Source organism: Hemitrygon akajei, chromosome 32 (genome assembly GCF_048418815.1).
Source record: "Hemitrygon akajei chromosome 32, sHemAka1.3, whole genome shotgun sequence".
Classification (NCBI taxonomy): domain Eukaryota; kingdom Metazoa; phylum Chordata; class Chondrichthyes; order Myliobatiformes; family Dasyatidae; genus Hemitrygon; species Hemitrygon akajei.
This window is the reverse complement of record NC_133155.1, coordinates 17,971,529-17,987,387: the sequence shown is the minus strand read 5'-3', so window position 1 is coordinate 17,987,387 and position 15,859 is coordinate 17,971,529. Positions and strand designations below refer to the sequence as shown.

The 15,859-nt window shown below is 41.0% G+C and overlaps 1 protein-coding gene across 2 annotated transcripts in view; it reads right to left on the bottom strand.

Moving 5' to 3' along the window:
* Nucleotides 1-15,859, bottom strand: part of LOC140719551 (uncharacterized) — a 75,851-nt gene that overhangs the window by 14,366 nt on the left and 45,626 nt on the right. For both annotated transcript variants that reach the window (XM_073034246.1, XM_073034247.1), the window contains exons 3-7: nucleotides 13,185-13,241; nucleotides 10,114-10,175; nucleotides 8,418-8,510; nucleotides 6,067-6,235; nucleotides 629-705 (exon numbers count right to left, since the gene is read on the bottom strand). In XM_073034246.1, the coding sequence (XP_072890347.1) occupies nucleotides 629-705; nucleotides 6,067-6,235; nucleotides 8,418-8,510; nucleotides 10,114-10,175; nucleotides 13,185-13,241 (458 nt within the window). The remainder of the gene's footprint in view (nucleotides 1-628; nucleotides 706-6,066; nucleotides 6,236-8,417; nucleotides 8,511-10,113; nucleotides 10,176-13,184; nucleotides 13,242-15,859) is intronic.

The window sequence follows — 15,859 nt, the reverse complement described above, 5'->3', positions numbered from 1 at the left end:
AGTGTAGAACTAAGTGCTAAAAGATCTTCTGTGTACGAAGGGTCGCGTGGAAGTACAACACGTTATAACTATTGTGTGGGGATTCTCAATGATGGAACCTTCTAGTGCATCTTTGATGGAAGGTTAGACTGTTGACACTGTAGTTTGATGGTTCCTCTCATTCACAAAGCCTGGAGGACAGTACAAGTAAGACCTGCAGAAGCCTCCCAGCATATTTGGACTTGTACAGAGGCAGCATTTAGATTCTGACTCTTGAAAGGCCCCATTGGAATTGTGTCTCAGGATGGCAGGCTGCTTGTATTATCAGCTAAACAAAAAACAGATGAGTATCTATCTGATGAACATAAAAAGATGTCCATAATGATATTAAATAAAATGGGGAAAAGTGGGTCACCCTACTGTACACCCTTTAGAACATGGTTAGATCCAATCTTGGCCCTGCCATTCTCAATATTTCTCCAAGTTCTTATTTATTGGGGTGGCTTCTTTTCAATAACATCTTAGAATTCTCAAGGTTGAAAAACAGAAACATTATTTGGAACATTATCTGTAATTTCATTGATTAAACAGCTTACAGGATAAGCATGCATCCTCTCACACTGTGCTGAAATTAATAATGAATACTCACACTGCCTATTGTTGTTGGAGCAGGTGTTGTAGCAGTTGATTCCATAGTTGTAAATTCAGTCATTGGTTCGGTCATTTCTTAAAAAGTGAAAAGTAAAGTCTTAGCTCAAATCTAGCAAATGACAGTCTAGAATGGATAATAGAAACATAGAAACATAGAAAATAGGTGCAGGAGTAGGCCATTCGGCCCTTCAAGCCTGCACCGCCATTCAGTATGATAATGGCTGATTATCCAACTCAGAACCCTATACCTGCTTTCTCTCTATACCCCCTGATCCCTTTAGCCACAAGGGCCATATCTAACTTCCTCTTAAATATAGCCAATGAACCAGCCTCAACTGTTTCCTGGGGCAGAGAATTCCACAGATTCACCACTCTCTGTGTGAAGAAGTTTTTCCTCATCTCGGTCCTAAAAGGCTTCCCCTTTATCCTTAAGCTGTGACCCCTCGTTCTGGACTTCCCCAACATTGGAAACAATCTTCCTGCATCTAGCCTGTCCAATCCCTTTAGAATTTTATATGTTTCAATAAGATCCCCCCTCAATTTTCTAAATTCCAGTGAGTATAAGCCTAGTCGATCCAGTCTTTCTTCATATGAAAGTCCTGCTATCCCAGGAATCAATCTGGTGAACCTTCTCTGTACTCCCTCTATGGCAAGATGTCTTTCCTCAGATTAGGGGACCAAAATTGCACACAATATTCTAGGTGCAGTCTCACCAAGGCCCTATACAACTGCAGTAGAACCTCCCTGCTCCTGTACTCAAATCCTTTTGCTATGAATGCCAACATACCATTTGCCTTTTTCACCGCCTGCTGTACCTGCATGCCCACCTTCAATGACTGGTGTACAATGACACCCAGGTCTCGTTGCATCTTCCCTTTTCCTAATCGGCCACCATTCAGATAATAATCTGTTTCCCTGTTCTTGCAACCAAAGTGGATAACCTCACATTTATCCACATTAAATTGCATCTGCCATGAATTTGCCCACTCACCTAACCTATCCAAGTCACCCTGCATCCTCTTAGCATCCTCCTCACAGCTAACACCGCCGCCCAGCTTCGTGTCATCCTCAAACTTGGAGATGCTGCATTTAATTCCCTCGTCTAAATCATTAATATATATTGTAAACAACTGGGGTCCCAGCACTGAGCCTTGTGGTACCCCACTAGTCACTGCCTGCCATTCTGAAAAGGTCCCGTTTACTCCCACTCTTTGCTTCCTGTCTGCCAACCAATTCTTTATCCACATCAATACCATACCCCCAATACCGTGTGCTTTAAGTTTGCACACTAATCTCCTGTGTGGGACCTTGTCAAAAGCCTTTTGAAAATCTAAATATACCACATCCACTGGCTCTCCCCTATCCACTCTACTAGTTACATCTTCAAAAAATTCTATAAGATTCGTCAGACATGATTTTCCTTTCACAAATCCATGCTGACTTTGTCCGAGGATTTCACCTCTTTCCAAATGTGCTGTTATCACATCTCTGATAACCGACTCTAGCATTTTCCCCACCGTCGATGTCAGACTAACTGGTCTATAATTCCCCGGTTTCTCTCTCCCTCCTTTTTTAAAAAGTGGGGTTACATTAGCCACCCTCCAATCATCAGGAACTAATCCGGAATCTAAGGAGTTTTGAAAAATTATCACTAATGCATCCACTATTTCTTGGGCTACTTCCTTAAGCACTCTGGGATGCAGACCATCTGGCCCTGGGGATTTATCTGCCTTTAATCCCTTCAATTTACCTAACACCACCTCCCTACTAACATGTATTTTCCTCAGTTCCTCCATCTCACTAGACCCTCGGTCCCTTACTATTTCCGGAAGATTATTTATGTCATCCTTAGTGAAGACAGAACCAAAGTAGTTATTCAATTGGTCTGCCATGTCTTTGTTCCCCATGATCAATTGACCTGTTTCTAACTGTAAAGGACCTACATTTGTCTTGACCAATCTTTTTCTTTTCACGTATCTATAAAAGCTTTTACAGTCAGTTTTTATGTTCCCTGCCAGCTTTCTCTCATAATCTTTTTTCCCTTTCCTAATTAAGCCCTTTGTCCTCCTCTGCTGGTCTCTGAATTTCTCCCAGTCCTCAGGTGTGCCGCTTTTTTTTGCTAATTTATATGTTTCTTCTTTGGACTTGATACTATCCCTAATTTCCCTTGTCAGCCACGGGTGCACTACCTTCCCTGGTTTATTCTTTTGCCAAACTGGGATGAACAATTGTTTTAGTTCATCCATGCGATCTTTAAATGCTTGCCATTGCATATCCACTGTCAACCCTTGAAGTATCATTTGCCAGTCTATCTTAGCTAATTCACGTCTCATACCTTCAAAGTTACGCTTCTTTAAGTTCAGAACCTTTGTTTCTGAACTAACTATGTCACTCTCCATCTTAATGAAGAATTCCACCATATTATCGTCACTCTTACCCAAAGGCCTCACACAACAAGCTTGCTAACTAACCCTTCCTCATTGCTCAATACCCAATATAGAATGGCCTGTTCTCTAGTTGGTTCCTCGACATGTTGGTTCAGAAAACCATCCCACATACATTCCAAGAAATCCTCTTCCTCAGCACCCTTACCAATTTGGTTCACCCAATCTATATGTAGATTGAAGTCACCCATTATAACTACTGTTCCTTTATTGCACGCATTTCTAATTTCCTGTTTAATGCCATCCCCAACCTCACTACTACTGTTAGGTGGCCTGTACCCAACTCCCAGCAGTGTTTTCTGCCCCATAGAGTTATGCAGCTCTACCCATATCGATTCCACATCCTCCAGGCTAATGTCCTTCCTTTCTATTGCGTTAATCTCCTCTCTAACCAGCAATGCTACCCCACCTCCTTTTCTTTCCTGTCTATCCCTCCTGAATATTGAATATCCCTGGATGTTGAGCTCCCATCCTTGGTCACCCTGGAGCCATGTCTCTGTGATCCCAACTATATCATATTCATTAATAACTATCTGCACATTCAATTCATCCACCTTGTTACGAATGCTCCTTGCATTGACACACAAAGCCTTCAGGCTTGTTTTCACAACACTCTTAGCCCTTATACAATTATGTTGAAAAGTGGCTCTTTTTGCTTTTTGCCCTGGATTTGCCTGTCTGCCACTTTTACTTTTCTAATGAACTAGAATCTTCCCACAAGGCAACATTCAGAAGTCTAATTTTTCCTCCTGTCGGAAGCGGGAAAGGTGCGACAAAGACTTGGTAACTTTAAAGAAATATAGTAGTTAAAGAAATGCAGCTGAATTTGATAACCCAAATACCTGTTCTGTTTTGGGGAGGAGTTCAAATATACTGTAGCTTGGAAGATTTAGTACAATAACATTCTGAAGCACCACTAATAACAAATTAGTATTCTTCAGCTTGAGTTGATAAACCCCTGTGTGGAATTATTAATTCCCCCTGTACTGATGCAGGAGGCAACTGATCTGACCTGAAAGAACATTGTTGACCATTTCCGACTATTATTGCACTGTGCCAGGTCTTTTGGTTGTGACAGATAAAGGCCATGGGGCTGGAATACAATATTTTAGTCAAGGACTGTCAATCCCTTTAGATGGTCATATAAACCTTTGTCATAAGAAGAGGCAAACAATAGTGGTGCTGGCAGTGATTTCAAGGTAAAAACACAGCACAGAGTAAGGTGACACGAGTCAGAAAGAGTAATGTCTTTCTAAGACATTTAAGCAAATGGCCTTTGCATTTTCCACATGGTAATTGAAAGGTTCTAAATAAAATCAATATAAATATCTCACTAGTAATTGTTACTGCCTTAAGTTCTGGAAATCTCTAAGCAACCCACATGTGTCCAAGTGACCTCTGCTTTTAGTTTCTGTAACTTTCCCCACCAGTGAAGCCAAACACGCTCATCTATTTTGAGCCCTGAATCTACAGATGTTTGGAGATTATAACCAGGGTACGTACAATCTCCTCCCCCACTACCAAGAGTGCATTCACATTTATTTCAGATTTCCAGCAACCGATGTGTTCCGTTTCTCTCTCCACAGGTACTTGTAAGATGTTACTGTTTATTTTTTAAAATCTATGACTGTAACCGGCTGTTGTTGTCCCTTGGCACTGATAGTATTTTGCATTGATGCGCGGTGAGTGGGGTGAGATGGACTTACGCACAAAGCTCAGGCATATTGCACTTGCCAGCAATAAAGCAGAACACTAGGATCAAGTTTCCTACCTGACCTTATTCAACGGGCACACATGTGGTGCGGACTTCAAAGAATGACAGAATTATGAAATGAAGTTAAAAGGTTTCTATCGGTGGCTCAAGGCCATATGAATGAATTTAAACAATTATCTCACTAATCCGAAAAGTTGAGAAAGGGTCTATTATTAATCATATGGACAATATCAGCTTCAGTCATTTTCTGAGAACTCGTTCTCAATATCACTGATAAACAAAGGGTAGACTATTCATTTCCAGACCCGACTGGGCTAGGGAATTGATTCGTCAGTTCTAAAAGTCATCACCTGGGTGTGTGATAGGGATTTAGCATCTGAATTGTGGCTTTTCTGTGGGACCAGGAAGAGTGAGACATGGAAATGCTTCATAAAATGGTATCATGTGAGCTTTGTCTAAGGCCCTGGAAAAGGAATTTACTGAGCACATGGTGTCAATAGAAAAGTCCTTAATTCCTTTTCTGCCTTCAAGTTGAGCTGGTGGCTAAAGTCTTCAGATTATAAATGAAGGGTGTGAGTCTATGGCAGGGTGGTGGACCAATCTAAGTGAGAGGATTGGCCTGGGTGGAGGTTAGTGACTGGGGTCAGCTGGACAGTGATGAAAGGTTGGTTATAGGTCATACAGGCAAATGGTGGATGGAGGGGGGGGGGGAATGGGGTAGGTGTGCTGCAGAGGTTGAAAGGTGTTAGTAGGCTGCTCAGTGCTTGACCCAGTGCTTTGGTGCAGTGGGCGCGTGGAGTTCAATGTGGACAGTGACTGGGGATCATGGTCAGGTACAGCAGTGACTGGAGGTCATGTGGGTTAGTCAACAGGTGATTGGGTGGACAGAGAACATGGAGGGGAGGTTTGGGTGCTGGGATTCATGTGGCATGAACTGGACTGCGGTTTTGGCAGTCAGGTGTTCAGTAAACTGGGACCATAAGGACACTGACAGCAAGTGTAAAAAGGGATTAAGTGGCGGCCGACATGTATGTAACCATTCAACGAGGACCAATCTGGAAGCCAACGGACACTTTAGAATCCCTAGCAAAGAACTGAAAAAGACTATGTTCTCTTCAACTAAAGATGAAGAAGGTCCCCACTCTCAATGGATGACACAAAATGAATATGCATTTGGCAATTGGGGTTCAAATCTTACTATAGGCACAAAAATATTATATTGATTGAGTAACTTGGCCGGCGTTTTCAAAGTCTACAGAACGTGGAAAGTATCTCTACCATAATCCCAGGGTAGTTCTTGGATTGTGCCATTCAGCATCAGACAGAGGGTTGCGTTGCAGCATTCCATTGTACACATGGTCTGTGAGACATTCCAGCAGATGTTGTCCGTGCCAGCGCAACTGTCACTGCAGCCTGCCCAGTACGAGTCATTGGAGTTACGATACAGCTATAAAACAAAATGAAAGTTCATAGTTTGAAAAACAACTAAAATGCGGGGCTATTAAACCTTTGAGATCTAGAAGGACTTAAAATGGTCAGATAGAGCACTAAAGGCTTAAAGCATTACAACACAGAGACTAGCCCTTCAGCCCATCTAGTACATGCTGAACTGTTATGCTGCCTCGTCTCATAGCCCTCCATACCCCGTGCGCCCATGTACATATCTGAACTTCTCTTTGATGCTGAAATCGAACCTGTGCTGGCAGCTCACTCCATGCTTGCACCACTTCCAGGGTGAAGAGGTTCTCTTACAGTTTCCCTTTCATATTTCACCTTTCATCCTTAACCTGTGACCTCTGGTCGTCATTTCACCCAACCTCAGTGGGGTGAAAAAATACAGCTTGCATTAACAACATCTGTACCTAGATCCACTATGGGACTTCAAAGCTGAAGCTGTTCGTCTCTTGTTATTGAGCTACAAGGATGTACCTTTCTTCCACTCAACATTTCCTGTGAGATGTGAACAAACTGGCTCTCAGTAGAAATGCACGTTCAGTAAAAGGCAGAAAATCTAATGCACGTTGTGACACATTCCCTAAGGAACTCAGATAATACAGCACATTGGACAGATTTTTTGATAATTCACTTGCGTCCCAATGTTTTGTCATCATGCATAGTTGACTTAACAACACAAGTTTGGGACCACCAATGCTTTTGAATGGAAAATCCAACAAAAAGTAGACGATTCTGTCTAGTACATCACAGGCAAAGCCCCTCCCTACCATTGAGCACATCTGTATGTTGCAGGAAAACAGCATCTATAATCAGAAATCTCCGTTGCCCAGGTTATATTCCCTTCTCACTGCTGCCATCAGGTAAAAGAACCTCAGGACTCCTACCACCAGGTTCAAGAGCATTTATTACCCCACAACTATTGGGCTCTTGAACAAAAAGGGATTTTTGCCCCATCATTGACGTGTTCCCACAAATAATGATCTCATTTGAAGGACCTTCTATCTCATGTTGTCATTACTTATTGCTATTTATTTGTATTTATATTTGCATTTGCACAGTTTGTTGTCTTCTGCACTCTGGTTGATCTTTGATCCTGTTATAGTTACTATGCTAAAGATTTGCTGAGTATGACAATAAAAAAATCTCAATTCAAGTCACTTTTATTGTCATTCCAACCATAACTGCTGGTACAGTACATAGTAAAAATGAAACAACGGGTTTTCAGGACCGTGGTGTTACATGACAAAGTACAAAAACCAGACTGAACTACACAAAAAACAACACAGAAGAAAAACTACACTAGATTACAGACCTACCCAGGACTGCACAAAGTGCTCATGGTTGTATATGGTGATACATATGTACTTTGATAAAATTGACTTTCAACTTTAAATAAACACTCTCATTTGGGCATTTCATAAATGAGTGTAAGTAGCTATTGGTTTGGAAAATGCCTTACACAGAAACTTCTTTTCTCGGATTCTCTCCTTTCACTTCATCTTCTAAAAATGGCTTCATGGGTACCAGACCCCCACCCCATTACCCTCACACAAATGATAATTAGTCAAATATCTGTATTGTCCAAGATTAACACTGGAGCTGCTTGAACATGAGAAACAAATGCACCTCAGTCTGTATACTATTTACAGTATTAAGATACAACTTGGAATAGGCCCTTCCTGCTCTTTGTGCCGTGTCGCCCAGCAACCCCCAATTGAATCTGAGCGTAATCATGGGTCAATTTACAATGACGATTAACCTATCAGCTGGACTGTGGGAGGAAACCAGAGCACCTGGAGGAAACCCATGTGGTCACGGGGAGAAGGTATAAACCCTTTACAGACACCAGCGGGAATTGAACCTGCATTGCTGGCACTGTAAAGCTTCGTGCTAACCACTATGCTAACGTGCCGTATATTCTCTGCCAGAAACTACTGCAGACCTATAAAGAGCAGGAGGTTTGGCTGGACTTTGATCCAGGTGTCTTTTTTAGACAAAAAAATGACAATTGCAGATGAGATCAGTACATTGAGCACAGGTAAGGAAACAATGCTGGCAACAGCCTATTTGCAGTAGCTTGATACTGCATTAAAGGTATATGGGTAGTAACTGTTCTTTAAGAAATTTGGCTTAGCATTTTCTCCATATTATTGAACTAAATCATGCAAACCTACCTCACAGAACATTTGACTTGAGGGACATTCCTCCCAGACGTTTTGGTTCTCGTAGCACTCATAGCCCGAGCAGTTGAATGTCTGGCAGGAGAACTGTAAAGAATTACAAATATTTATTAACCTCTTTCATTAGTGTCTATACTATTTGTTACACAGATACTGTTCACCACTGCTGAGAGAAGGGGTTATGGCTGGATAAAACCATAAGACACAGGAGCAGAATTAGGCCATTTATCCCATCTTTTCCTCCATTCCATCATGGCTGAATTATTGCTCCTCTCAACTCCATTCTCCTAGCTTCACCTCATAACCTTTAATGCCCATACTAATCAAGAACCTATCAACCTCCGCTTTAAATGTACCCAATGACTTGGCCTCCACAGCCACCTGTGGCAATGAATTCCACAGATTTATCACACTCTGGCTAAATAAATTCCTCCTCATCTCGGTTCTAAAAGGACATCTTTGTAGTCTGGGGCTGTGCCCTCTGGCCCTAGACTCCACACTATAGGAAACATCCTCTTCATGTCCATGCTATCTAGGCCTTTCAAATATTTAATACTTCAGTGTGATGCTTCTGGATGATCATATATATCAACAATTTATTTATTTATAAAGGCATCCAGCCCTTTGAGTCACGATGCCCAGCATTCCCCAATTTAACCCTAGTCTAATCACAGAACAATTTACAATGACTAATTGATTGATCTATCAACTGGTCCATGTTTGGACCACCGGCGGAAACCCACGTTGTCATGGGGAGAACATACAAACTCCTTACAGGCAGTGGCAGGACAATAACCAAGATGCAGTCTTTCTGGGATCTGCATGGACATTATCTAAAACCTTTTCTGGAAAATAAATGTAGAAAATTCTCCCATGTTACAATAGTCAGCTAACCCTTTCAGCTCCCCTTGCAAGGTTCCTTCCTTGGCCAGTACAATTTCAGCTGAAAAAGAAATTACTTCCTCTGCAAATGACATTATAAGTCATTCATTCCTGGTCGCTGGGAAGCAGGAACCCTGAATGTATTTAGGCTACAGATGTGACAGACAAGGTATAAAAAAGGAGATAGTGCAACAAACATGAGGAGAAATATGGGACTTAGGACATGCCCTCACTTTAATCCTCTACCACGTCACCCAGACCCACTGTTCTCAATGCATCCAATAAACTGTTATCACAATATTAAGTTTCCATGTTTACAGTTTGCCAATCATTCATACTATTCATGACAACCAGGCTTGAAGTGAGGGAAAGGAAGTCCTTGGAGAACATCACGTACAAAACAAAGCTCAGAGAGATTTTAGGTTCTTGGTCTCGATTCTACATTCAGCCCACACTCTTTCCAGAATCCAACAGTGATCATTTCCTCACCAGAGGGAGTGAAGATTCCAGCGGTAATGAGCATTGATGAGGGAGAGTCCTGCAGCTGTGCATTTGCTAGTCAGTTGGTGGTGAGGAAGATTCATTAACGTGAACCAAAACACCCCTTTACCATTGCTCCTTTCCCAACACCAACTCAACCCATGATTGCCCCTACCCAACAAGCCCCACCACTTGCTCATCCATTGGACAGGAGGAATTACTGGAAAATAACTGGAGATGAGATCTCTCTTCTTTTCGTACATTGCTTTCTTCCAAGGTACACATTCAGCAAATTTTTTTTGCAAGAATTAAAAAGAAGATAACTTACATTTTCTGGCATTTCCATTCCATTTGTCATATTTGAATCAGTCATGTTGGTCATTGCAGAGGCTGCAGTAAAATAAAGTTAACATATATAGTCCTGCTGTAGGGTCTCGACCCATAACTGTGACTGTACTCTGTTTCATAGATGCTGCCTGACCTGCAGAGTTCCTCTAGCATTTTGTGTCTGTGACTTGGATTTCCAGCATCTTCAGATTTTCTCTCGTTTGTTAATAAACACGTTACGTATTTTCAAATATCTTGCTTCCTTTGGAAAATGTGTTATAGAAATTACCGCTTCAAAGTTTTTTAAAATTTACAAATGCACTATTTGATCATGATTAGTGATGTACTTTCTACTTCAGTCTTCCCCTTTAGTAGTCACGATGTTCCAAAATGATCCACCCAAATGTATCAAGTGGAAATTGTGCTGACTGGTTCCCTTCCTTGCGCCAAGAGAATTACTACGACGACTCACTGAGTTAGATATTCATTTATGGATTTGTACAGCTGATTAGTATTTTAATGACCTCAAATGGATATAGAATAGAGGTGCCAATCGAGCTGCTGATACACCATCACTCCCTCCATCAGGCCAAGTCAAAATTGCCAGCATTTACTGATGGATGATCAAGTCCATCTGGCTGGGATCAGAACGACTAGTCACGGTCATGGCCTAGAGTAGGCTATGACTGTATTTAGTGAATGATTTATCTGTTTAAACTCATTGGATGTAAACACAGATTGAAGAGTATGGTGGAGTTTGGAGGTTCAGGGAATTGGTTATAAATATGTAATTTATTGAAAGGAATATAAAAACACAATAGAATGGGTGAAAGAGTTTTCATTAATAGGTCAGGAGTACAAGAGCAAAGGGATTAGGAACAATGTTTATAAGATGATGATCAGAAATCATGGGCAATTTTGGGCATCACATTGTAGAAAGGATATTTTGTTCTGTGATTAACTGTAGAGAGATCTGCGGGTGGGGCTAGAAAAACTTTGGTCTGACTGGGGTTCACTGGATGCTGTGCCATCTTTATCCAAACTGTGTCTTTCAGATAGAAGCTGTCGCTCACAGGCAGGAAAGAAGGTCGGGGCTCACATAGAAATCCAGATCTGTGGAGGGATCACTGCCCATCCTGAGAAAGAGTGGTTAGTGGCAAGTGTGCTTGGTCTGATACCCAATTGTGTGGGTTCTACCTGGACTGCTTCATTAGAATATGTAGGTGGACAACCTGCCTCCCGCGAGTGAGATGATTGTCTAGATGTTAGTATTCAGATTCTTTGATACTTGTGTAATGAACCCATATAAGGGTTTAATCATATTCCCTTTTCAAAATAGCATTTTCCACTCCAAATTTCATCCAAAACCTATTGAATGCTGAAAGGCCTAGATACAGTGGACATGGAGGGGATGTTACCAGTGGTGAGGGAGTCTACAGCCAGAGGTCACAGCCTCGGAGTACAAGGTTGTCCCTTTAGGACAGAGATGAGGAGGAATATCTTTAGCTAGAAGATGTTGAATCTGTGGAATTCATTGCCACAGACTGCTGCGGAGGCCAAGTCGTTGGGTTATTTAAATTGGAAGTTAATAGTTTCTTGATTAGTCAGGGTGTCAAAGGTTACAGAGAGAAGGAAGGAGAATAGGGTTGAGAGGGATAATAAATCAGCCATGATGGAATGGTGGGGCAGCCTCGATGGGTGAATGACCTAATTCTGCTCCTAAGTCTTATGGGAACTTTATTTTCAATCTGGAGTTTAAAATATTAATTACTTGTTTGCCTGATTCTAAAATATTAAAGAGAATTTAGCATATTGGGTTCTGAAAATTGAAGACTGAAGACTGAGAAAAAAGATCATACTAGAAAGTACAGATATGGTATAGTTTAGGTAAAGTTTAGTGTAGGTAAAGAAGAGGTAAACATTAGGCATAGCTAAACATACAGAAAATAATTAAATTCACAACAGGCTCAGTATCAGAAAGCGAGGGGTAATATTTGGCAGGTATGCTTATGACTGGCAGGACGATACCACTTGGCTCCAACTGTGTCCCAAGTCCCTTGTTTTTAGTAATATAAATTAATGGCTTAGTATTAAGTATAGGGAGCATAATGATTCAAATTTGGTCGGATGGTAGATAAGGGAGAAAGCTTTGAAATGCAGGAAGAGGTCGCTGGTTTAGTCAGTTAGTCAAAAAGAAAATTAAATTTCATTCAGAGAAAAAAGGTGAGATTTTGTGTTTGGGAAATGTGGAAAAGCCAAGGATTATATAGCAACTGGCTGGGTATTGATTGGAGTGAAGGAACAGAAGGACCTTGAAATGTATATTGAATAACGTTAGATGAAATGTTTTCCTTTATTACCTGGAGCATGGAATAAAAGAATTGGAGGTCTCAGCTTGAACTCGTTCATAGGTTGAACACTGCACATGTTTTTTATCACCACATGACAGAAGATATGATTGTACTGGAAAGGTTGAAGGGGAGATTTACAAGGATGATTTCAGGACTGGAAAATTGGAGCCAAGAGGAAAGAGGAGATAAGCAAGGTTTCTTTTTGGGGAAAGGGATTTAATAGAGTGCCTGCACTGAATAAAAAGGGAGGATCCATTTCTAATAGCAAAGGTGTAAAGTGCCAAAGAAGTTTGACTTAAATTAATTGGTAGGATTAGAGGGGCGATGAGATATTTCTATCCTAAGGTGGCAGGGGTCTGAATCAACCAGTACATTTCAAAAGTTTACATGACCTGCAGAGTCACCGGCCTAGGAGAAGGTGGTGAGGTTAAACTCAACAGCTCTTGTACAACTTAATGTGCCTAACATCCTCCTCCTGTGCTCTAACATAGGTTTGATTTTATGACCTCACGCCCTGCATAATAAAGAAGTAAGTCATCTCGAGTATTTTGCTCTGCGCCTAATTTCTTTTGCCACAGAGAGGACCGAACCAAAACAATTGCAAGGCCTGATATAAGAATGGCAACAAAATGCAAAAATGCTGAAGAAAGCTCATTAAACACAAATCTTAAATACGTTTCTCTCTCTACAGATGCCACACTTTTACTGTTAATTGGCTTACCTACGATTGAAGCATGTTGTACATTGTAGTACAATGCAATAAAAAGCAGGAGGAAACCTGTGGGAGAAGGGCATAAATCATCAGGCAATGACCACTTCCACTTTTTTATTTCTGGTGTATATTAGTTATTATTGCTTGCCAAAGCTGGGCATGTGCTGGTTATATTAATAGCATCTTGATAATATCATCTGAACTGTTTCCACAGCAAGTTGCAACTAAATTAGCAACAGTAAATCATTACTATACATAATTAACTTTCAACTACCACAGGCATTTTACTGCTGTGAAATATTTTCCCCAAGTTACCCAGAAGCAAAACTGAGTACTGTATTCTATTGTCTAATCACAAAAGAATGGGTGTACAAAATCCATGCAAAGTATCTGTATAATAAAAAGCACGTTCTAACAGCAATGTACTTTGTTGACAATATAAAATATATTTCTAATAGACTTTTAGTCATGTAAATTTAAAGCACACATTTTCAGTTAACTTTTGGTTGTACTTATTAAGTTATAATAGTTAAGATTTTAAAAATTCAGTCTCGTAAAAAATACATCATAGTATAATCAGAATCAGGTTTATTGTGTCTGATGTAAGTTGTGAAACTTCTTGTTTTGTGGCAGCAGTATAGTACTGACAGAACAAATTACTATAAGTTATGATAAAATATAAATAAATAAACGTCATAAAAGTGGAGTAGTGATGGAGTGTTATTGGACTTCAACTACAACACAGAGTCTTGCCATCTTCAGAGGTTTTCTGATGACTCTGCCATAGTTGGATGCATCAGCAAGGGAAATGAGGCAGAGTACAGGGCTACGGTGGGAAACTTTGTCACATGGTGCGAGCAGAATCATCTGCAGCTTAATGTGAAAAAGACTAAGGAGCTAGTGGTGGACCTGAGGAGGGCTAAGGCACCAGTGACCCCTGTTTCCATCCAAGGGGTCAGTGTGGACATGGTGGAGGATTACAAATACCTGGGGATACGAATTGACAATAAACTGGACTGGTCAAAGAACACTGAGGCTGTCTAAAAGAAGGGTCAGAGCCGTCTCTATTTCCTGAGGAGACTGAGGTCCTTTAACATCTGCCGGACGATGCTGAGGATTTTCTACAAGTCTGTGGTGGCCAGTGCTATCATGTTTGCTGTTGTGTGCTGAGGCAGCAGGCTGAGGGTAGCAGACACCAACAGAATCAACAAACTCATTCGTAAGGCCAGTGATGTTGTGAGGGTGGAACTGGACTCTCTGACGGTGGTGTCTGAAAAGAGGATGCTGTCCAAGTTGCATGCCATCTTGGACAATGACTCCCATCCACTCCATAATGTACTGGTTAGGCACAGGAGTACATTCAGCCAGAGACTCATTCCACCGAGATGTAACACTGAGCGGCATAGGAAGTCATTCCTGCCTGTGGCCATCAAACTTTACAACTCCTCCCTCGGAGTGTCAGACACCCTGAGCCAATAGGCTGATCCTGGACTTATTTCTACTTGGCATGATTAACTTATTATTATTTAATTATTTATGATTTTATATTGCTATATTTCTTCACTATTCTTGGTTGGTGCGGCTGTAATGAAACCCAATTTGTCATGTATGTTAAAGCTATATGTTAGGTACAAAGAAGAGCCATTATGTATATAACACCTTTTGCAATTTCAGTACCGTATATGCCATGTCTAATACTAGAGTGCATGTATTTAAGGTGAGAGGGGAAAGATCAAAGGAGATAATGCGGGGCAGTTTGTTGTACATTGTGGATAGCAGGTTCCTGGGATGCACTGCCAAGGGTGATAGTGGAGGCAAATATGGTAGATGTGTTTCCTAGATGGGCATATGAGTGTGCAGAGAATAGAGGGGCATAGACATTGTATATGCAAGAGGGGTTAGTTTAGTTTGGCATTTAATTACTAGTTTAATTAGTTTGGTAAAATATCGTGGGCCAAGAGGCCTGTGCTGTGCTGTGCTGTGCTGTTCTATGCTTTGAAGTGATTGGTAGGCTTAAGTGTTGGAACCATAGCAGCAGTTATACCCTTTTCTACTGAAATTGGTAGAACCAAAAGCAGTGAGGATGAACATCTCTGAGTTATTATCTTTCAAATGTGAAACGAGTTTTCAATTGGCACCTTAGTGATGGCAGAGACCTTAGACCATTATCCTAAAATCAACCCTCAACTCCAATGTCAAAAACATACAGGCTGGATAATTTATTAGAATGCCGCTTGTGGGGACATGCCTTATACAAGTCACTTTTATCACTACTCCAATAATATACATCAGCACTTACAGATTGTAATCCAGTCCCAACATATCAATGCAGCTAAAAAGACGGCAAAACAGTGGCTATGTTTCATTAGGAGTTTGAGGAGATTTGGGATATTACCAAAAGCACTCACAAATTTCTACAGATGTACAGTGGAGAGAATATTAGCTGGCGCGTCACTGTCTGGTATGGGATGGCTACGGCATGGGATTGAAGTAAGATGCAGAGGGTTGTGAAATTAATTATTGCTGCCATCAGATAGGAGGTACAGAAGCTGAAAAATTCAGGAACAGCTTCTTCCCCTGTGCCATCCAATTTCTGAATGGACATTGAGAAATGGACACACACACACACACACACACACCATTGTACTGCTGCCACAAAGTTAACAAATTTCACAACATATGTG